We start from the raw sequence: 22,451 nt of genomic DNA, 5'->3' as shown, positions 1-22,451 counted from the left end.
ATCTGTCAGCAGGCTAAAGATGCACGTCGTCATGTAGGAGGCCGACCTGCGTCCTGTACCAATGGAGGGAACATGTGCTCAGTCCTTTGGATGCAGAGGGGTAGTCCAGGGGCAATGTCCATGATGGATCTACCCAGATGCTTGGCATGATTTTTTTTATTTAATTATTCTTCTTTTTTCCTCTTCTTCCTTTCTTGCTTGTCCTCAAAAGCGTTCTGCTTACTAAACATGAACCCCAAACGTACATTTATGCAACGTTCAGGAGCACACCATGGTCCGTCTTTATAAAGGCAGTAGCATCAAAGCCTGGCTATAGAGGTAATGAAGAATGAATACGTCAAAACATAGGACTGGTTCTGTAGACAACCGTCAAGGCAGACCGAGCACTTCGGTCCCCTCTGACCAGAGCAGACTAATCAGGAAAATCAAACGCCAGAGATATTTGGTTACAGCCCCACCCCAGGGTTCCGCCAGCCATGATCCAAGCTGGCTGAAGGCCAAACCCCGCGCACCGGCCGATATGGGTATCTCCCTTTACTCGCAGAATCTCTTTTCAAACTCCTGGAACAGCTTCGGGCTGATCTCGTCACTGCTCATCCCTTCCACCTCATACAGCACGCCCTTGCGGGCATAGTGGTCCAACAAGGGCTCGCTGGCCTCCTGGAACTTCTTGAATCGGGTCCGATAGGTCTCCTCGTCGTCATCTGCCCTCCTGACCAACGGTTCGCCCGTGATGTCGTCCCTCCCAGCCACCTTGGGCGGGTTGAACGTGGTATTGTACACCCTCCCCGACGGCTCGTGCACCCAGCGCCCGGAGATGCGCTCGAGGATCACCTCGAAGGGCGTCTTGATCGATACTGCCAGGTTGATAGGCACCAAGCCATCGAGCTGGTCTGCCTGCGCAGACGTGCGAGGGAAGCCGTCTAGGAGGAACGAGGCGGAGGGGTCGTCGGAGGGGGCGCCGAGGGTCCGAGAAGAAGTGGTCATGAAGGCGGCCATCTCGTTGTCGCCGGAGGAGAACGTCTCGCCGTCGGGGCCGATGGCGGAGGACTGCAGGGTCATGACCTGGGGCCGTCCCAGCCAGCCGCGCTTGGACAGCTCGTTATTGATCAGGCGCAGGATGATGCTGTCGGAGACGAGGCCGCCGGCCTTGAGGGTCTGCTCGACCTGGATGCCTGTGGTGCGACGTCATGTTAGCTGGCTAGCGGTGGACATTGCGACAGACTGCGACAATTCAGTAGGCTCTAAAGCACTCACCGAGAGCGGTCTTATTCCGGACGTTCCATCGTAGCAGATCTCCAGAGGAGATAGACTGCAGCTGTGGGAAGCGTTGTAGCAGCCTCTCGGACTGTGTTCCTTTCCCAACTCCAGGTGCCCCAACAAGAATGACGCGTGCTGCGGTCCTGAGCCTCATGTTAAGATAGGAAGACCTTCTGAAAGGAAGTAGAAAGGAAAAGTAATTGGCGGTAGAGGCTGTGTGTGACGCGGGTATAGGTGCGAAGGCTTGCCTTCTGATTTGGAATCTCCGAGTAGAGGTGGTCGTTATGAATACCGTATTTGTACCAGGCGCAAAAACGTTGCCGTGCTTGTCGCGTGGCAATCGACTCAAGAGGAGCTGCAGGCGATGCTGAACACCGCGGTGCGGGGAACAAACTGTGATCCCAAAAAGGGATCAGGCGAGACGACCTGAGAACACGGAGGTCACTCAAGAAGTACCCATAGCGACGAGGTAGGTAATGGTACAAAGATGATGAGAGGATATGTTCGACCCTGGGGAGGAGAAAGAGGAAAAGGAAGAGAAGGAGAAGGGTAGAAGTTGTGGGGGGGGGTTCAATAGTGGGTTGTTGGAAATGAATTGATTGGCTCGGTTGGCTGGATGGCTACGTAGTAGGCAGAAAGCAGAAAGATCAATTATCAATCTGCAGTACGCGCTTTGAGGGGAAAGGCCTAAACATCCGATAAATGACCCGGCGGGGGGCGCTGTGGTTCGGTCTTCGAGTACTCGGGTATCTCACTATCAATGCAAGGCGCAGGTCGTAAGCAAAGTCCGGTAGTCAGTGTCCTCCTGTCCCAGCTCCCTCGGAGTTTCTACACAGTAAATGGTACTTAGGTACATCAACAAAACCCCAGCCGGATTTGTTGAGGAAGAAGCTTGCTCTCACCCACTTAACTCCGCAACCGGCAGAGTAGGAAGGAGCCCTCGGTGACTTTGACGCTTGGCTCGCTCCAATCATCTTCGCGACTCAATCGAGTAAGTAATCAATTACTACTTGCTTACTCTAATCGTTAACCTGCCAACATGTTCTGCTGGACGGGGGACAATGACGACAACAACGAGGACTCTCATGCCTGTAACTTGCGATGAGCGAGGCTCGAGAGAACCAGCACCATTGTTGTCTCTGCCAAATACTTTGTTAATAATGCCTGAAAATCATGGGTAGGCAGATGCTCTACGAGGTGTCATATCATGTAATACGTTGTCATGGTTTGAAAAATCATAATAAACATAAAAACAGGGCTTTTTCTGATCTTGTCCTCATTTCAATGCGTCTTCTTCTCGTCTTCTACCATTCGCTATCAGGGCCTCTCATCCTCTCGCACGCAGCCTGAAGCATCTCTCCGTTCATGACTGACTGCTCGCTGACGATTACTCGACGGGGATTTTGGGGGATGAGTGCTTGAACACGTTCGCAGGGTCATACTTCCTCTTCAGCTCGACAATTGCGGGTAGGTGCTCGCCATAGATCTTCTCCGTGGCAAGGTCTCCTTCGTCCAGTAACGAGATGTATGCGCTGTCCAGGACATTGGCAGGGTCGGCCTCCCGCAGCGCCTTCAGGCAGCCTACGCCCCACGCGTCCACCTCCCTCCGCAGCGTCGGGTCAGGCGACGTCGCGATGATCTCGATCACGAGGTGATCCTCCCGCGCGCCGAACACTGACTGATCGCTCTCTCTAGCTCTGCTCAGCGCGTGTACTGCGATCATTCCGCCCCTCGCCACGCTCCGGCTGAACTCTGCCAGCACCGCCACCGAGGCCGGCGTCCACTTCCGCAGGTTGAGCGTGTATGACCGCCCGTGGACGCCCCACACCACCAGCTTCTCGTTGTCCACAGCATACGCCGTGGGCGTCTTTGCCTCTGTGTGGCTCACCAAGCACTTCCCGCCGGCGGCTGCCACCTTGTCGATCCACTCACGTCCGAGCCTGTGGTCGTCCGAGACCCAGGTCACCACGCAGGCCAATGCGGGGCCCATGCCGGGGAAGTCGGTAGAGAAAGTCTGAAGTTTGAGCTCGGGCGGGTGGTCGGATGAGTCGAGGCCCGTTGTGAGGCGGGCCCAGGTAGCCTCCATGTCGCTGGACTCGAAGATGAAGGTCGCAGACAGCATCTGAAGAGGAACGCAGAGATCAGCACAGGCGGCCTATCTTTTACTGAGAGACGACACAGATCCAGGTGCCGGCTCTCACCAGTGACTAACCTCTTTGAGCGGGTACACTTTGACCGTCAACTCCACAATGGCTCCAAAGATCAGGCCTGCGCCGCGGATGCCCTTGAGCAGAGCCTCATCCGCCTCTACGAGCTCGCCCCTATAGTCCACCAGCTTGGCTCCAAGGATTTGATCGCAACCCAGGCCGTAGAGAGCCGAGAAGGCCCCGTAGCCACCGGGAACACACCACCCGACGTATCCAACCGATCCCATCGTACCGCTAGAGGTTGTGGCAACCATCAGCCAAGGAGCTTCAATCGTCAGAGAGCCCACCGTGAGACGGCCAGTGGTTTCGAGCCCCCCTCCCCCTCACCCTTAGCAGGAGAGGAAGATAGGGACTGGAGAGATAAAAAAAAAAAAAAGGGAAGAGAAAAAGGGGAAAGGAATGAATACGAACATAGGCGTGACCAGGCCTTGCTCCCCCAGCTTGTTCATGACGTTGCCCGCCAGTGCCCCACCAGCGACCTTGGCCGTCTTTTTGTCCCTGCTGACCTCTACATGCGCAAGCTCCCGCATGTCGATCAGGAGCGCTCCATCGACAAGCGTCCGACCTGCCGCGTTGTGCCCGCCGGCGCGGATATTAAAGTCGGCACCATGCTCGGTACATGCCTTGATAACAGCCTGGACGTCCTCAATGGACCGTGGCCGGGCGACGGCGGAAGGCTGGGCAGCGCTCTTGATGTAGGTGTTGCAGAAGTCTGCAAAGGCGGGCGATTCTGCCGTGTGCAGCTGGATGCCTGGGTTTTGCGAGCGGAGAAATGTGATGGTCTCTGTGATCTGGGACGGCATCTCGGCCAAAGTTTTCGTGGGCGTGAAAGTCTGGGGCATCTTTTGGTCTCCTCCAGCTAGCTGCTAGGCTGGGCCTGAGCTGTATTTATCTGTTCTTATAGGATATATGATGGAGGAAACCACGGCGAGAGGGCATGGGCCTGGGCATGGGACTTTAATATATTACTCCGACCTTCGATCTCTACAACACAGGCATGGCAGCTGGATCCTACACTTCTGCATGTCCGCTAGAATCGAACAAACTCCACATCTATGTACCGGAAGAGGTCAGCCAGTCTCGGATGATGACCGCCTAGAATTCTCTTTTGCGATGACGGCGTCGGCCGCACTGAAAGTCCGGGGGTGGGCGGCAAGCGACACTCCGTGGAGCGAGATGCCTGAGAGTATGAACCCCGATAACTCATCAAAGCATTTCAGTCCATTATGTACAATAGGATCTACTCCTAGCTCTGGTATTTTGTATTTCTTGCCGGTAGTGCTTACCCTTGTGGGCCTCGTTGTCGGCGAGGGAGCCTCCCAACAGAACTCACTCTTGCTTGGAAAACCCACAGCCAAACAGACCCATGCCGGCAGGAACCTAAGCCTTGGTCGATGCATGTACGTTTCCGAGGAGGGAAGTACATTAGTGCTGCTAGGCCTGGTCGATGTCCAATCCTATTCAAGAGCAGCTTGTCTCACTAAGCCGTTGGCGATGTCTATCCTTCCGGACATGTTACTGGTTGTGAGATTCCGTGACTCCAGACTGTGAACTTCATGGTAGTGGCCACCAAAGTGTGCATAGACGGTCAACATCACTGAAGTCTTCAGCTTAGTTGTAGGATATAATGGAACAACCTGCTTGGATGGAACAGAAAATTCACAGGTTTGGATCTCTAGATATGAGTTGAGTCAGTTGTCACTTGCGAATCATGTAGGGTATTTGGGGAAGGCATGGCATGTTTGAGTCGTGTAAAGTATGATTTGCATCCACATAGCTGCCCAGCTCTGTTGTCCTTCCAGAACACCTTATAATATCTCTTGTAGTGAAGTTTGGCTCCCCAGTATTGATACAATTGAGTTGCAACAGCCTTCATAACTCCATGCTTGTTATTGCTTGTGTGAGCTCACAGCCTCCAGAGAAAGATGTTTTTATGGATGATGATGTCAAGGTCTTTAGTGCAAGCTGGCTAGAGAAAAGTAGCGGCGAATTTTTGTAGCACTGTAGAGCCTGCTCGTTATCTCTTCCTGCCCTGCTCACAGAAGGACACTCATTGCTGTACTGTATTATATAGAATGCCAAGTTGAAATCAAGTCTACTCCAGTCAACGAATGCTGATGCAGCAAATTAATCCCGAATTCCAAGCAATTTTGAACTGTGATAGATATTTTTTTTCCTCAAGAGGAAATTGGTCAAGATGGTAAAGGAAACAATAAATTCACTTCAAGAATATGTATTGCTACTTAAGTAAGTACTTGAATGGCAAAGTTGCAAGATCAGGAGTCGGTCTCCTTCACTCATTCCCATTTCCTGCAGCCTACTGTCTTCCAGTTGGTAGCTTTGACGAATCACACCCACGGCACACATTGCAAAGTATAAGTTAAAGGGGGTAACCTCCGGCCACACCAACTTCCGGCCACCCCGGCCCGCCTTACCACCCACCCACATATATATTGTTTTATATACATTCTTCATCCTATTCACCCACCACGATGCAGTCCTCCTCATCAGTAGGTAATTCGATACTGTTCTCTTCGTCTAGACTATCTTCGTCTCTATCAGCCGCTTTTTGAGCTCTCTGTATATCCTCAATGTCTGCAAACCTCGAGTTCGGGCTCAAATCAACCTTCCTTCTTTTAGTAGGCCTTTTAGCTTCCATTTGCCTTTCCAGAACTTCGTTCCTCTCCAGAGCCTTTGCAAACTCGAGATCCCTCTCGTCAAACGCTTTTTGTATCTTCCTAAAGAGTATACGTTGCACTGCCTTGGATGAAAGCTGGTGCTGATTCTTCTGTAGCTGATAATATAGATCTTTGGCTTTGCGAGAAGTTGAAAAGATAGCTGGCTGGCTTGAGAAGGCTTTCTGGATACGCTGGGCTGCTGTTGATACTCTTGAACTCGAATTTGACTGATTCTGAATATGCTGAGGAGTGTTTTCGAGGAGAAGAGGGCTTAAGAGCAGCTTGGAAAATCTAACAGGCTATAAATCACTAGCTTTCCATCCAGACTTGATATTCTTGCTAGAAAGACCTTCTGTACAAGCTTTGTAATAGTTCTCAAGGAATAAATGCTTGCTAAAGACTGTTAAATCTTCTTATTAGCTGATATAACTAACTTTTCGTCTATATGCTTTCTCAAGAGCTGAAAAGATCCCTAGATTAAGGGGTTGAAGTATATAAGAGATATAAGAAGGCAAGTAAATCAGCAGGATATTATTTTGATAGTATTGCTATATAAACTCATTAGTTGTATAGCTGCTGTAGCTATTCAGAACTAATAATCTGATCTCTGAGGGGTCTGCTGGCTGGCTGGCTAGAATAAAGATCTTCTTCAGCTATTCGAGTGCTACAGTATTATCAGTTCATCCGTTCCTTGTTGCTGTAAACTGCCAGCTATCGAAATACTCCAAGAAGAGAGGAAACCACTGTTATTATACTGTTTGCTCCTTGAAAATCATCAGAGGGAAGAGATAAGCACCTATAGCAGAGATACACTCGAGAATCGAGATTCAGAACCTCAACCCAGGCTCTTTTCAATAGATTGAATATGAAGAATAGCTACCTAGAACTAATCCGTTCGCTCCTTAGCCTTCAGCTATTCCAGCTTCGTTCATATTCCATCGATTAGCTGGTTTGATAGCTTGAACTTGAGGAAGATCGAAAAGACGAAACCAAGGCTGTATTACCTCTGTTGTAGCTCCATTAGTTTGAGCTGAGGCAATCCTTTGACTCTTGCGAACCTGAATATCTGGATTTCTCTTCAAAAAAGCTTGTGCCCACTTCCTTCCTAGCGTTTGAGAGTCTCCTCTGACCTCGAGGATTCGTTGAGCAAAGTGCCTAAGCTCTAAGTGGCTTGGTGGAAGCCCCAGGGCTTCCTGAATGCGAATCCATTCAGCCAATTTCCTCTCCTGGCTAACAGAAAGCCTTTGCTTATGTTGATAGGCTGTTGAATGCGATTCTCCTCCTGCTAGGCAGTCCTGAAGAGTAGCTCGTGGTACACCCCACTGTTTCGAGGCCTGTCGCTGAGATACACCCTTTCTGACAGCCTCGAGGGCCTGGGCCAGCTGAAATTCGGTATAGGGCTTCATGATATACGTATAAAGGTCCTGTAAAGATATGAAGTTGATTAGAGTAAAATTGGTTGAGAAAAGATATTGAAAAAAAGAGGTGGCTGGAGAGGCCGGGGGGTTGGCCGGGGTGGCGGGAGTGATTGGGCCAAATTGGTATGAGAATAGCAAGACGCTGCTGTAATGCATGTGTCAATACTCTCACAAAGACATTGTCAGCAGCAGCTGCTGTGTGGGCGGCTGGCTCGCTATGCCTGGCGTTTAGGTGTTGAATAGTGGGAGGAGAGTACAAGGGTATCTGGGCTCATTCACCTGCAGGTGCTGAGCAAGGGTGGGCCAAAAAAAAAAAAAAAAAAAAAAAGAAAAGAAAAGGGAACATATTAGAGAAGTGTTATGTGGTTTATGGTTTCTAGAATACATAGTTCATCATTATTCAGAAACAGAGGGCATGCAATGATAGAAAATTTCGAAGATGGTTTGAATCAAGTATGCCAGCTTATGATGCTACCCTTAATGACTAGGTCAGTCGAACTCTGGTAGAGTTCGTCGTACTTTTCGATGGTGGCTGTGCAACATTGCCAACCCTGCCAGTGTTTGAGGCACATCTGTGCTACTGTTATTGCACACACCTGGGCTCAGTCTTCAACCACACAATTGTGCTGGTAAAACAGTAAATTGTCTGATAAATTCTCTACACTAACAGGTATATAATCCAGACAGGACACTGATTTCGAAAACATGCAGCTTAGGCAAATCACCTTTCCAGAACCTCACCTTCTCTTCAGCGTTTGATCTCGGAGAGTTTCCCTCGCCCCCAGGCCCCCAAGAAAGACAAACCATAGGCCAGAACAATCGCAGCTCGACAGCGTGGGACCATCCATCAAGGCTGTTACAGGTGCTGAGAAAATCAGTCGAAAGATATCCTGCAAGCTTGCCCAGGTATGTGCATGTGTACCCCTGCCTGCACGCTGACGATACACCTATTCATGAGTAACACTAACAAAAGTAGGGTGTGAAGGGGACGAGATGGCGACCCTGAGAAGCTGGTGTCAATCTGAAAACACCTGTGATCCAGTCAACCACCAGCTGGCCAAACCGAATGACCCAAAGAATCTCAATGACTCCAAGGTGCAACAGAGGAAGGATGCAGCAGCCAAAAATCTCTCTTCCTTTGAGAGACAGTTTACCTTGACAGATATCGCTTCCTCATCTGGGCATTGCATCAAGTCGGATGCTGGGAAACAGCAGTTGGAGGAATCTGATAGCTTGGTATACGGAGCTGGAGGGAAATTTGAGAATGAAAACTTGAGGCTGTAGCTGTACATAGTTGTTTCTTTCTGTGGAGAGAAGGGCTGCATGTCAACCACAGCTATTTCCTATATTTCCTATCGTCTTTTTTCACGTGTGTCCTGCTGAGTCTCATATGAGTTTTTCGAAAACGGTTCTGTTGGCTTTAGTTCGCAGGCTCTCAGGAATTCAAAAAGAAAAAGAGAATGTTAAGTGATTATCTCGGGCTTGTGAATGATTTGTATGCCTAATAAGTTCGCGAGCTAGGGTATGAGAATATCACTAAGTACAATCCCAGGATTATTTCTGAAAAACTTCCAAAGTACTTATTCAGATCAACTGTGGGATTAATCTGACCGACCAAAACTCCCCAATTATGAATGTCCACCAGAACGCAAAAGATATCACAAATCCCTATAAATTGATCGTGATACTAACCTCTAACCATGACCCTAACCTCCAGCGGCAACGATTTTTTCCCTTGCAAGTTGCGATGCTCTAGAAATTGCTGCCGCCTTTTGTCGCTTCACGACCTGATAAAGTGGAAATTTGCTAGAAATGGCCTTTTCAGGAATGTAATTAGCTAATATTCTTATCCGGTTGGTCAGGTTAAACATACGGTGCTCTTGAGGCCTGGGATGACGGCGTCTGCGCCCTTGAAGGCGATGTTGTAGCAGGCTATCAAGGGTAGCCTGATGCGTGGAAAGTGTCAATATCTCGAGCCATAACTGTTTCTAGACAGTCACCAAGGCGAGTGCCGAGTGCAGCACTCCCTTGAAACTATGCATTAGGGATTTGTAGTTCGCCATGTGTGCGTGGTTCGCCAAGGCGATCAGCTAGCATCCAAGATAGTAAATTAACTACGCGAACCAGGGGGTCAGTTCACTGTGACACCCTGTGAGCCGGATTCATCGAGGAGGTACGCGATATACGTACCTGTGTGTTTTTCTCGGGTAAGAACCACAGTACATTTATGTGCTTGGTGGAATCGTGCTCGATGTTTTGAAGAAGATATAAGAAGGGAAGTGCTCTCGTCTCTTCAATCTGACCGTCTCAATGATCTTCAAGTGCCCTTTCATCAAAAGCTCCACCTAATATGAGTTCTGATTGATTCTCCCCTCTTACAAGCCTCACCACCTGCTGAATCTACGTTGTGAATGTCCATCCTCAGAGACCAATCCACTGTAAAGTGAGGTCCTCCCCTGTACTTCGCCTTATCACAATTTACACAAAGGGAACAAGTGGCTATCCTAAGTCTGCCTCGACTTGAACATGTCTGGTAGCATTTGTGTCCATGATGACGAACAAGCGCCTGGTGCGCGGGGGGCGGAGGGGCCGCCGGAGCGAGCTGACATCGCCCTGCCGTCCTCGATCCGTCTCGATGGTCACTCTCAGGAACCGGCGTGGGTTGAAAACCTCGTCGACCCTGAATTCGTCTCGGGCACAAATGGCTGGCTGCACGAGTCCAACTCTACACTCTTCTTCTACTGCTCCAACCCCATACAATCTATCTGGAATCCGTCAAATTTTGACAGCGACTTGTCCATGACCTTCCCGGAGCCGAACCCTCCGAGCAACATCCAGACCCACCACAGCGTGTCTCCGTCGTCATCTAAAAGATCAGGGTCCGAAGTTCAATTTGAGGACCTTGTTCAGGTTGCCGGCGCGAAGAAGGCCAGGAGGGCCAGCAGCAGCGGCGGCGGCGCCGGCAGCCAGGAACAGCAGAGCCCGCTCGCGTGTCCCTTTCTCAGGCACGATCTCATCAAGCACCGCGGGTGCCTCCACAACAAGTTGCCCCGCATCAAGGATGTCAAGCAACACCTCGAGCGCAAACACGCGCAGCCCAAGAACTATTGTGCGCGATGCTCGGACATCTTCAGGAGTTCGGAGGCGCGGGATGAGCACGTCCGTCAGGGGACGTGTGAAATGAAGCCCAAGGTGACTTTTGATGGCATCTCGGATGAGCAGATGAAGGAGCTGGGCAAGTCGCTCGGGCGAAGCAGGGGCAAGGGCGATGAGGAGAAATGGTTTCAACTGTGGGATTCGATATTCCCAGAGGAGCAGAGACCGGCATCGGCCTTTCAGGGGTCGGACCTGACGGAGCTGTTGCCCGTGTACCGGAAGGCGCTCTGGGAGGTCTGGACAAGCAAGGGACTTGAATTCAAGAAGAGAGTGCTCTCTGAGAATGGACTAGCAGGACAGACCGACTACGAGCCGTCTCTGTTGGATGGCATCGTGAGAGCTTTGTTGGACGAGATGGAGCGGGAGGTGGCATGTCTGCTTGCATGACGTCACTCGCGGTTTTCCTATAAGAATGGCGAGGGCGAAGATGAGGACTGTGACTTACATCTTTTGGAGTTCAAGCGTTGAGGTTCTTTGAAGTCTTTCGATACTTCATCTGACTTGCCATTGGGTACTTGGTAGGAATTGGACTAAGCAACAAGGAACAACATTCATACGGCGACGTCCTGTTGATGCTGCAGTGCCCACAATACTGTGCTTCAAGTCTTCATTTTATTCTGATAGTTTTTTTGCTGCGTAAACTTATGAAGTGCTATTCCGTCGGCCGCTGCACGGGGAAGAAGGAAAGAATGAGGTGAGATACATATAGAAGTTAAGTTGTCGTTGTCGTTGAACATGTTCTGAAGCTGGCTAGGTAGTGTGACGGTGCACATGGTAATGCTACTAGTACAAAAACTCATTCCAGAGCCCGTGGTGCCGGGACCGAAGCGTGCCACGGCCACCTACACGGAACTTGTTGAGCCCGCCAAGGCTTGTTTGTAGGATGGCCTCTGGGCCTGCACGGAGGGTCAGGGAACAGTTCAGGGGGGACTTAGACGGAGTTTAAGGGCGGCCTTTTCAGGGGTAAACATGCGGGCATGCGCTGTCAACCCGAACCCAGAAAAGTGTCGTGGCGACCCCGGTGGATCCGGAAGATGGATGGGGCCTAGACGGTACCTGTGGTGGGCATGTTTCACATGTCACTCAGCCAACCTGAAGTAACACTTGGGATCCAGGCATAAGACGACAACGATGGGGTCAAAACAGCGGGGTGAGCCAAATCAATGATGTACGAGGGGTAGCACAGCACGATCTGCCGTCTCCAAGAACTTAATTCGAGTCGAGGACGAGCCTGCAGCGTTGAAGAGGGCCTGACGACCTTGGCGGGTAGGAACAGACAAGGTACTTCGAGACGGCCCACGTGATATGTACCTCAACAATTCCGCTACCAGAAGAACCCAAGTCCCGCCGTCGCCCCTCTGGTTACATTCTGCAAGCTGAACTGCCCGCCGTTGGTCGCAACGCTCCTTTTCATTCTTCCGCCTTACACACACACCACTTCAACACCACTTCCACCCCTCCCTCTCTTCCTCATCGTCTTCTCTATCTATTGCATTGTATTGTCTTTCTCTCAATGTTGCCTCTCTTTTCACTTTACACCTCAGAATAACACACACTACTCTCCTTTACCCACCCAGCGCCTACATCATGAGCGCATCCGCCAGCGTGGCTCGGAGGGCCGCTGTTGTGAACCCTTTCGCGGGCAGTGGTAAGCCTAAACGAATCGCTCTGGTTTTCCAGAGCGCACTTGTCCTGACTTTTCGTCTTGAACTGTCGACTAATTCTTCCCATCACTGCTATCTAGGACGTGTCATATCCAGGTCGGCTCTGCGAGCGAGTTCCCTCCAACTTGGTCGAAATGCCCGAAACATTCAACTTCAAAATCACGCTCTCGCCATCCTCATCCCCATTCGCACCGTCACTACGGAGCCCAATAGGGGTGGACCTCCGTCTGGCCCACCACCCGGTTTCAACGCGGAGGAGGCCAAGAAACCACTTCCGAAGGAGGCTTCGTCCGCCACAAAGTCGGCCGCGAAGGCCGAGCAGCCAGAGGCGAAGGAAGCAGAGAAGAAGGCTGCCGCCGACTCCGAGAAGTCCCTGGACCAGCTGGCTGAGCAGAGGGAGGCACTGGCCGTCTCCAAGAAGGAGGCCAAGAAGGAGGAGAAGAAGCTCACCTTGGGCCAGAAGATCAAGAAGGAAGTCCAGCACTACTGGGACGGGACGAAACTGCTGGCCACCGAGGTCAAGATCAGCACGAGGCTGGCGCTGCGGATGGCCGCCGGATACGAACTCACACGGAGGGAAAACCGACAGCTCCAGCGGACGGTGCAGGACCTCGCGCGTCTGGTCCCTTTCTCGGCCTTCGTGATCATACCGTTCGCGGAGCTTCTCCTGCCGGTGGCGCTCAAGCTGTTTCCCAACCTCCTCCCCTCCACGTACGAGGACCAGAAGTCCAAGGACAAGAAGGCCCAGACGCTGCGCGCACTGCGGAAGGAAGTCAGCGGCTTCTTGCGGACGTCCATCAAGGAAACCGGCCTGCCCGTGTCGCCTGCCCTCGCCCAGAAGGAGGAGTTTGCCAACTTCTTCCGAAAGGTCCGGGCTACCGGCGAGAAGCCCACCGAGAAGGATGTCATCAAGGTCTGTAAAGCGTTCAGGGACGACCTCACGCTGGACAACCTGTCGCGGCCGCAGCTGGTCTCCATGTGCAGGTACATGAGCCTCAACACTTTCGGAACCGACCAGATGCTCCGGTACCAGATCCGGCACCGCATGCGGCAGATCAAGCGCGACGACCGCGCCATCAGCTACGAAGGCGTCGAGAGCCTGTCCGTCTTGGAGCTTCAGATGGCCTGCGCCAGCCGCGGCATCAAGTCCTACGGCGTGTCGCCCGCCCGGCTGCGCGAGGACCTGCAAACGTGGCTCGACCTGCGCCTCAAGGAGGGCGTTCCGTCCACCTTGCTCGTGCTCAGCAACGCCTACATGTACGCGCAGACCGGCGATAACGCGGTCGCGAACCAGATCGACGCGCTCATTGGCGTTCTCTCCTCCATCCCTGAGGAGCTGTACCACGAAATCGAGCTCGAGGTGCACACCGCCGAGGGCGCCGCCACCAACAAGCAGCGCCTGGAGGTCCTCAAGGAGCAGGAGGACCTGATCGAGGACGAGAGCGAGCAGAACGAGTCCAATCAGGTGAGCGGCCTTGCCACGCCGCGGGATGTGGAGGACATCGACGAGAAGGAGGAGCGCCAGGTCGCCGCCGCCGCCGACGGAGTCGAGAAGAACCAGGTCAACGAGGCCATACAGGCCGAGCTGGATGCCGCCCAGGCGGACCAGATTGCAGCGCAGCACAAGGATGCCAAGGAGGCTAAATAGAAGACGACTACTGTTTCCATCACCAGAGCGGGGTTGTCACTCATTCTTCCCCCGTTCTATTTCTCTTTTCCTTTGTGTGCGTGCATGTGTTTGTGTTTGAAAACGTGCATTTGATAAAGAAGGGGAATGCACTCAATCACTGGTTTACGGCGTCGCAGGATGGAATCTGGAGAGGATGGGGTATATATACCTTGTGTACGCATGTATGTGGGTGGTGAGAGAGAGAACAAAGCAAGGGGAGAAAGATTATCCCACTCACCCCACAACCGGTATGTCCAAGAGAGACAAGCACGATGCAACAGTGCGGGAAAAGTCAGCGGGGACCAAGGCATAGAAGATATAAAATACTCGTCACTGAAATGGAATAGAACCCCCCTTCTACTCTGACACGGACCCTTTTGTACGCTCTTGGGGAAGGGTAGGCAGTCGGCTAGTGTACTCTGGAGAGATTAGGATTGTTGGCCGTTGTACTGAGGCGTCTAATCACTTCAGTTCCTCTCTACCTTTGAAAGTCAAGGAACAGGAGGGCCATATCACTCAGCCATCAGTTCCACATTCTGAGTTAGTGTCTAGTGAGTTGAGGTTTGTCTGAGATGCACATGCCCAGATCTAATATTCAGACCATGGTATTGTGTACAGATACCTCACAGTGGAGCTTTCACCACAATTTAGTATTTGAGTAGATTACACTGACAATTAAGTCTTTCACTATCTGCAGGCCTTGCTTAGCAGGTTCTGAAGAAGTTCTCGGTTTCCAGTGGTGCTGGGGAAGACAGCATTTACTCGCTGTGAATCTACCTTTTATGAATGCAGTGAATCATAGACATGAGCCTTGCTATATTGTATATTCGTCATGTTTACATTTGTTAAGAAGTCAGTCTGGTGAGGCTTTGTACCGCATTGAAGCAGCTCAGGGGCATCTTGGCTTCTTGTTGCTGGTGTTCTAAATGTGGAGCTCAAGAGTCACTTAAGTACTGTAGCACTGAAATGCCAAGGGCGCCGAGGTGCCCAGGTGCCAGGGTCCAGCTCAACCACAGGCCCCACTGCAGCCAACGACGTCAGCCTCCATTTGCCTTCCCCTTCCACCACCAACTTCCTTCATCTTCCCCACCAACAACAAGCTCGACGAACAAGCTCCGCAACCACTGACAAGCCTGATTGCTTCGCAACCTGATCTTCGATGAGAAGCGATACCCAGAATCTGAGCGGTCCTTTGCCAGATTGAATTTCTTCGTACTCAAATCGACACCATCAAGCCGCAGTCAAAGCTCAACTGACGCGCACGACATTTTCCAAACCAACAACCCCTCGTCAATCTTCACACAGCTGCCCACCATGGGAGGAGGCAGATCCATCGACGAGGAAAACTTCCACAACCTATCCTTCCACAGCGACCAGAATGCCCCTGGTGGTAGCTCAAGTGCTGGCCCTCTTGACAGCTCTGATCCCGATAGCCCGGTCAGGAAGCAACAGCATGATAGCAGTGATGCTGTCAGCCGCCAACAGCTTGACCCTACCGCAGGTGGTAGCGAAGTCCTCGAGTGCATTGTCACTGAGCCTCACACCGAGAATGCAGGCACCAAGGATGCCTACGTGTCATATCTGATCACCACAAATGCAAGTCAAGTCATCTTGTCTACATTGCCCTTGGCCCTGCAGGAAAGATAAAAGCTGACAAACCTCTTTTTGACAGTCTACCTTCTCCGCCTTCCAGAAGCCTATTTCCATTGTCCGTCGCCGCTTCACCGACTTTGTCTTCCTCTCCAAGACCCTCAGCAAAGACTACCCAGCATGCGCCGTCCCGCCCCTTCCTGACAAGCAGCGCATGGAGTACGTCCGAGGCGACCGCTTCGGATCGGACTTTACCCTACGCCGCGCTCACTCGCTGCAGCGATTCCTGTCGCGTACCGCGTTGCACCCCATTCTCCGACGCGCCCCGATCCTGCACACCTTCCTCGAGAGTCCCGACTGGAATGCTACCATGCACAGCAGGTCGAGCCGTGCGAACACGGGCTCGTCGAACGAAGGCGGTAGCGGCGGGGTCTTTGATACCTTTGCCGACTCGTTCATCAACGTCTTCACCAAGGTGCACAAGCCGGACCGTCGGTTCATCGAGGTCAAGGAGAAGAGCGACAAGCTGGATGAGGACCTGGGCCAGGTCGAGAAATTGATCGCAAGGGTGGCGCGCCGCGAGACGGATATCGAGGTGGACTACAGGGACCTGGCCGAGCAGTTCCAGAAACTCATCAACCTCGAGCCTGGCGTCGAGGCTGCTGTCCATGCCTTTGCGCAGTCAGTCGAGGATTCGGCAAGCGGACTGAAGAAGCTCAAGGATCACACCGATCAGGACTACCTCGGCAGCCTGCGAGATATGATTGCGTACAGCGGCCAGCTCAAAAACCTGCTCAAGGCCCGCGAGCAGAAACAGCTCGACTACGAACAGCTCACCGAATATCTCAACAAGTCCTCGGCCGATCGCGACATGCTCGCCTCTGGCTACGGCGGCAGCGGTGGCTCTGGCGCCGCCGGCCTGATCCGCTCGAAACTCGAAGACTTCCGCGGGGTAGACCATGAGCAGGCGCGACGCGAGCGGCTTAGAAAGCTGGAGATCCGCATCGACGAGCTCACGCGTGAGTCCGAGGTGGCCCGCAAGACGTCCGAGATGTTCGACGAGGAGGTTGTCAAGGAGACGGCCGACTTTGAGCGCATCAAGCGTATCGAGTTCAAGAGCCAGCTGGGACGCTTGGCGGACGCCCACGTCGGCTTTTACGGCGACGTGATCGATGTCTGGCAGCGGTACGTGGACGAGTGCGAGCGTGAGGGCGTGGCTCCCCCAGCCTAGGCGGCTGTGCGGGAGGAAATTGCTGCTGCTGCTGCTAAGGCGAACGTGCTGGAGGGCCCGCATTGTGCAATGGACGGGGCTGCTGATGGTAATGGTGAGATGCACGATAGCGGTGTGCTGATCTGCATGGACGAGGAGCAGCAAGACGGCAATGAGCACGGGTGCCCGGCTAGCAAGGCTGCTGCGCAGGAGCAGCAGCTGCCAGGCCTGCCGCGGTGGTCCCTGAAGGACATCCCAGAGCTGGAGCCAGACCCTGCGATCTCACCTCACAAATTGGATGAGGCCATTCAGGAGGCAAAGCTCCGGGCGGCGGATCGCGCTATGAGCCGGGCTACTATCCTCGGCAGGGCGGGTGAGGTGCCCCCAGAGATTCAGGCGGTGTTGGATGAGGCTCGTCGGAAGCAGACTCTACTGCGAGAGAAGGAGGAGGAGGGACGCCAGGCCTTCCACGACTGGGTTGAAGCCGGAGCCTAGCTCTGGACTTGAGAAACAACGCGAGCTCTTTTAGGAGGCCGTGGAAAACAACGACGCATGGTCTGGATGGTCAAAACGCGGGTCATGTGGGAGGCGATGGCTTGGAAATTGTTTCCAGTACTTTCGAAGATGATGCCTCAGAGAGCCAAGAGGTTATTTCTTTCTCTTTTCCTTTTTCTCTGCGATTTCCTTTAAATCCGGCGTCAAGGAATGGACTAGGTCCTGGAAAGAAGGGGAACTGATTCGAGGCGTTACTGGAATCAAATGGGAAGGACGCATTGAAGCATCCATCCACTGGGTTTGGTATTCTTATTGGAAAGTGTAATGTACTACTTGTTACTTTTGCTTTTCTCTCTCTCTCTCTTCCCCTCTTAAACAACCATTTCATCATACTCGTACTCTGGTTGTTGTGTGTTTTCCCTCTGCGGTAGACAAGTAAAGCCAGGTTAGTTAATCTCACGATTGACATGTGATATAAGGAGGCATTATTCATCGTCCTGCTGCTGCGAACATAAAAAAAAAAAAAAAAAAAGGACTGAACTATTTTGATCGATATATGTTCCCCGCCATTCTAGACCCCCTAAAAGGAGAACAAGGCTTTGTGTGATGGAGATCTCTCTGAGTTTTGTCAAAACTTGAATACTTTAAGGACAAAGAAGAAAAAAAGTAGCATGCATGCCTATTTACGATGCTTTCCCTCATGAGGGAGATAATGCTAACGCCAGCCCGTCCGTTCATCGCCATACAACAAAAACGCCCCCCGCTCCATACATTATGTGCTAGACTTTGTTTTCTTTCTTTCTTTCTTTCTTTCTTCCCTGTCTTTTTCTCTTGCGCTCATCCTTTTCGTTTGGTCGGCAGAAACGGTTTGGTTGCATTGGAATCCCTCCCTGCCCCTCTCTCTTGCTTCTTGAGGGCTGAGAGTTCAGTCCATGTCACACACCTATGTCTGTTTGTCTCTGTCTGTTCTTATGCTCTATCCATGCAAGTAAGAAACGAAGAAGGAGAGGGGAAAAAGAACACCCTGGATGGTCAAGAGTGCCGTGACGGAGCTGAGCTGAAGAGGAGGGGGCCTTCTCCTTCCATGCTTTACCGCCTCCCAGCGGCCAGCGCCTCCCTCTCATCGCCCTCGTCCTCGCTATCACTGCCCAGCACATGGTGGTCATCATCGTCACCAAGGGCCCTCTTTTCTCTCGCGGCGGCGTCACCCCCAGGGCTCGTGGCACCCTCGACGCCCTCCTCGTGGTCCCGGTAGAAGCGACCCTCCTCGTCCTCGTCATCGCTGCCGCCCGCAAACGCATCGTACAACTCCCCACCGCGCGTGCGCTTCTTCCCGCCTGCGCCGGCGGTCTTCTCGCCGCCCGCTCCAGCCGTGAGGCCCTCGGCCTCAGCGTCGTCGAGGAGCTCAAATTCGTAGTTATCACGGGTGGCGTTGCGGAGACGGCGGCGGCGGGCAGTGAAGATATAGACGCCGAGTCCGGCGCAGAAGATGAGGATCAGGGCGAGGGCGGCGTAGATCCAGGCCTGGGCGCGGGGCCCGACGCCAAAGGTGGGCAGGAAGCCGGGGAGCCAATTGGAGGCGGTCTCGGTGGCCTGGGGAGACTCATCGAGCTCGCCGGTGACATCAGTCGGCTTGGCGTTCACGGGGCGGTCAGGGTGGTCGGTTGGCGTTGCGCTGGGGAGCTCGCCGGGCGTGTGGAAGCCGGCGGGAGGGGTGACGACTGAGGGCGGGATGGTGGTGGTGACAATCGCGTCGTGGTCGGCATCGTCGTCTTCTTCAGGCATGGGAAGGAGTTTGACCTGGCTGGCGTCGATGGACTCACCCCAGAGCTTGAGGTGCCAGTCGACCCAGGTGCCGTTGTGCTCGTTCACCTTGGTGTCCTTGACAATCACAGTCCAGGTACCGATACCAGACTCGCCCCTGCGTGGAAAACTTTGTCAGCTATATCGTGGAGGCGAGACAGAAACCACCAAGAGGGTGGGTGGGTAGTACATACCAGTGGACGACGCTCATAAAGGTCCAGTCGATGTACCCAGAGGCCTCATTGTCCAGACGGCGAGGGACCGAGAGATGGCTGATGACCTTGTTGGGGCTGACCAGGTCGACGGACAGATCACCTCGGCGGGTGTGGTCGACGTTCATGGTGACGGTCACATGCTCGACCCGCTTCAGGTTGGCCTCCTTGAGCATGTCTGGGGTCACGTCGAAGCTGACGGCAATGCCCTCATCGCCCTGGGGAATGGCCTCCTTGACGTGGATCCAGGGGGTGAAGAACCAGGACTGGGGGTTGACAACCTCCCAGGTCTTGGCCAGCTCGACGAGGCCGTAGCTGTCAATCTTGCCATAGCCAAACGTGTGGCTGAACTTCTTGCCGATGAAGGTGGTCTGCCAGCTCCCGTCGTCCTCGTTGATGGGAACGGCAGAGTTGAGGGCGAGGTACTGCATGTCCCTCCAGGTAATGTCGGGTCTGATCTCAAGAACCAGGGCGAAGATGCCGGCGGCCAGAGGAGCCGCGGCAGAGGTACCTCCGTGCGCAGAGGTGCAGGTGTTCTGCCCAACATCTGTAGTGTGGATACTGTCGCCACCACCGCTGGAGTAGGTCACCACCAGGTTGGCCGAGCAGGCCTCGGAATAGTAAGGATGCTCGCCCTTCCTGTCCACAGCGGCGACTGTGATGCTGTAGATACTATTGGTGTAGCCGTCAAAGTTGCAGTTGTCATCGCTGGCAGCACCGTTGCCACTGGCAAAGACGTAGATGTTACCCAGCCCGTTGCGGCCCTTCTGGACGGCGTTCAGCATTGCCCTGCGGATCAGGACGCCGGGCGCTTCCATGGACCGGCCATCATCAGGAGGGCCCCAGGAGCACGAGTAGATATCGTTGTGAAGCATGTCGTAGTTCATTGCGAGAGCCTCGTCGGCATCCGTGATCATCTTGCTAAGAATACGCAGGCCGGCGATGTTGGAGTCGTAAGCGACGCCCACGCCACAGACGTCGTTCTTGACGGCCGACACCTCTCCACCGCAGCGCGTGCCGTGCCTGTCGTCCGAGAGCCGCGGCTCGGGCAGGTCGGTCTTGTCGTTGAAGTCGTACGAGCCCTGGGCGTAAAAGTTGTCCTTGAGATCATCGCTGTGCATGTCCAGGCCGTCGTCGACGATGGCCACGGTGGCGTTCTTGCCTGTGATGCCCTGCAGCCAGACGCCCGACACGTTGACGTCGTGGCCCTCCTGGACCACGTTCAGGAGGTGCCACTGCTCGTTAAAGATGGGGTCGCTAATGCCGAGGGTCGACATGAGAGACTGCTGGTTTGCTACTAGCACTGGGTTGGAGCTGGGGTCGGCGCGCTCCTCGACGAGGCGCGGCCCAGCGAAGTCAGGTATTATGCGCTTCTCCCAGGGATTGCGGAGCTCCTGTCTCTGCGCGAAGCGGACGCCGTCGAGCACATCACGGCTGCTGCCCCCACCCTGCTCCCTCTTGCGCCGCCTCCTGGCCTTGATCTCTGTGTTGACCACATCATGTTCCGATTTGGCTCCCCTGAGGACAAAGTGGTCCTCGAGCTGGCCAAACTGGCCCTCGTTGCGTAGGCCGAGCCTGGACGCGACCTCGTCGGCATCGGTGCGAGCGTCGAGGTGGACAATGTAGAAGTCGTCACGCTCGTGGTGGAAATCGCTGGCTCCGGCGACGGCTGCGAGGCCGAGGCCAAGGAGGGCCGTGATCTTCATGGTCCCGGGGTTTGGCGGCTAAGCGGTGTCGCACATGGGATGCCTGCTCTTGATTTTCCAGAAAGAAGAGAGGTTGGGAACTTTCTATGATAATGTAGGCGGGCGTGAGTTTTTCGAAATACGGAATTGGATCTGTCGAGAGATTGGGAAGGACGTCCTCGCTCAAACGTGTTGAGGAGGGGCGCTGTCTTTCGAAGAAGCTTGCGTGGCGAGTATCGATTAAAGGGGTCGAGGCGTTGCAAAAGGGACAAAGAGAGAAGAGACGGCGGGACGAATTAGACGCCGCGCTGGTTTGGTCGCAAACACCACAAAAGATCGCAGACACACACACCTCTCGCTGACTTGCTGTAATGGAGAACAAGAAAAAAGAAGAGAGAAAAGAAACAACCAGACACTGTTGAGGAGGTGAAGAGCTACTTGGCGGCGGACATGTTGTTGTCGTTGTTTGTTGAGTAAGTATCCTTTTTCTTGTGTCTGTGTCTGGGCAGTGGTTTGAAGGTTCGTTGCTCTGTTTCAAGGGCCCCGTGGGATGGGTTTCGTAGCGTCACAGTAAGACAGGCTAAGTCCATTACAGTGGTCCTCCAGTAGCCCCCTCCCTCTCCCCAGTGGTCTCCGCGGGAGGGCCACGCCTAGAGGGCCGAGGGCCTGGAAGTCCACGGTGTCCTCGTCCCCCCTTCGCGGGGCTAAGCACAGACAGGCGACCCACCCTGGTCCTGTCTCGGGCGGCTTACGCTAGCGGCCTCTTCCTGTGCCCACGCCATCGCGCCTTACTTCAGATCTCAAAATAGTAGTCGAGTATATTTTGAGGGGATCTGCATGCATATGTACGATTTTACACTTTAAGATAGCATTCAACATACATATTACTATGATAAATACTGCGAGGACGGAGAGAGACCCTCAACTCGGTTGCAACGACTGATGTAGTGTCAGGTCCACGCTTGGACCCTGAATGGTGAGGGACTGGCGACGACAGCCAACCCCTGCCCGTGACATTCGGAAGTACCTGCGTACCTAAGCCACTGCCGGGGAACTTGACCAGCAGCTGCTTTCAACAATCTTTGTTCTGTACGATTATATTATGTACATGCAAACACGCAACGAACATGAATGACCAATCCCATAGTGAGTGTTTACTCAAGAAGTATGTCAGCTCGCAGGATGAGCGCCTGAGGCCAGACTGGGTCATCAGGCTGAGCCACCTTCCTACCTGCCCTCTTAAGAAAATATTCCTGCAACGATCATTCATGGAGCATGCTAGGATTCCTACGACGTGATCGATGCGGGGGATTTGCAACATCCAAGAGAGGAAACAATTACCCGAGCCAGCTCAGGATCACCGGCTTGTCACTGGCCGCCGCGTAAGGTGAAGGAAGAAGGCCT

The 22,451-nt window shown here is 53.3% G+C and overlaps 6 protein-coding genes across 6 annotated transcripts; 3 read left to right on the top strand and 3 right to left on the bottom strand.

Annotated features, from left to right (window-relative positions):
- Nucleotides 1-173: 173 nt before the first annotated feature.
- Nucleotides 174-1,765, bottom strand: M406DRAFT_356565 (adenylate kinase). The gene is made up of 2 exons (XM_040923480.1): nucleotides 1,258-1,765; nucleotides 174-1,175 (listed from the first exon to the last, which is right to left on the bottom strand). Exons 1-2 carry the CDS (start codon nucleotides 1,412-1,414, stop codon nucleotides 535-537), a joined length of 798 nt encoding a protein of 265 aa, XP_040775442.1. The 5' UTR covers nucleotides 1,415-1,765; the 3' UTR covers nucleotides 174-534.
- Nucleotides 1,766-2,647: 882 nt separating this feature from the next.
- Nucleotides 2,648-4,270, bottom strand: M406DRAFT_291570 (FAD-binding domain-containing protein; the record flags this gene model as incomplete). The annotated part of the gene is made up of 3 exons (XM_040918974.1): nucleotides 2,648-3,382; nucleotides 3,473-3,701; nucleotides 3,879-4,270. The coding sequence occupies 3 exons, from the start codon at nucleotides 4,268-4,270 to the stop codon at nucleotides 2,648-2,650; spliced, it is 1,356 nt and encodes a 451-aa protein (XP_040775441.1).
- A 5,819-nt stretch (nucleotides 4,271-10,089) lies between these two features.
- Nucleotides 10,090-11,106, top strand: M406DRAFT_70985 (uncharacterized protein; the record flags this gene model as incomplete). Its single annotated transcript, XM_040925385.1, has 1 exon — nucleotides 10,090-11,106. The coding sequence occupies one exon, from the start codon at nucleotides 10,090-10,092 to the stop codon at nucleotides 11,104-11,106; it is 1,017 nt and encodes a 338-aa protein (XP_040775440.1).
- A 1,200-nt stretch (nucleotides 11,107-12,306) lies between these two features.
- On the top strand, nucleotides 12,307-13,995 carry M406DRAFT_218589 (uncharacterized protein; the record flags this gene model as incomplete). The annotated part of the gene is made up of 2 exons (XM_040915531.1): nucleotides 12,307-12,367; nucleotides 12,464-13,995. Coding segments are annotated over 2 exons (1,593 nt in total), but the record flags the coding sequence as incomplete, so codon positions are not given.
- Nucleotides 13,996-15,366: 1,371 nt separating this feature from the next.
- Nucleotides 15,367-16,873, top strand: M406DRAFT_340070 (sorting nexin-4; the record flags this gene model as incomplete). The annotated part of the gene is made up of 3 exons (XM_040921522.1): nucleotides 15,367-15,442; nucleotides 15,554-15,648; nucleotides 15,725-16,873. The coding sequence occupies 3 exons, from the start codon at nucleotides 15,367-15,369 to the stop codon at nucleotides 16,871-16,873; spliced, it is 1,320 nt and encodes a 439-aa protein (XP_040775438.1).
- A 1,563-nt stretch (nucleotides 16,874-18,436) lies between these two features.
- Nucleotides 18,437-21,068, bottom strand: kex2b (pro-protein convertase; the record flags this gene model as incomplete). Its single annotated transcript, XM_040924773.1, has 3 exons — nucleotides 18,437-18,711; nucleotides 18,772-19,268; nucleotides 19,345-21,068. 3 exons carry the CDS (start codon nucleotides 21,066-21,068, stop codon nucleotides 18,437-18,439), a joined length of 2,496 nt encoding a protein of 831 aa, XP_040775437.1.
- Between the last annotated feature and the right edge of the window lie 1,383 nt (nucleotides 21,069-22,451).

This window comes from Cryphonectria parasitica (assembly GCF_011745365.1).
Source record: "Cryphonectria parasitica EP155 unplaced genomic scaffold M406scaffold_5, whole genome shotgun sequence".
Classification (NCBI taxonomy): Eukaryota; Fungi; Ascomycota; class Sordariomycetes; order Diaporthales; family Cryphonectriaceae; genus Cryphonectria; species Cryphonectria parasitica.
The sequence above is the reverse complement of the archived record's forward strand: the minus strand, read 5'-3'. Positions and strand labels throughout refer to the sequence as shown.

Bases quoted from the DNA above. Each gene is read 5' to 3' on its own strand.
- M406DRAFT_356565 (XM_040923480.1), bottom strand. From the start codon at position 1,414: ATGAGGCTCAGGACCGCAGCACGCGTCATTCTTGTTGGGGCACCTGGA. The intron at 1,176-1,257 runs GTGAGTGCTTTA...GTCGCACCACAG, and splicing joins CCGGAATAAGACCGCTCTCG to GCATCCAGGTCGAGCAGACC.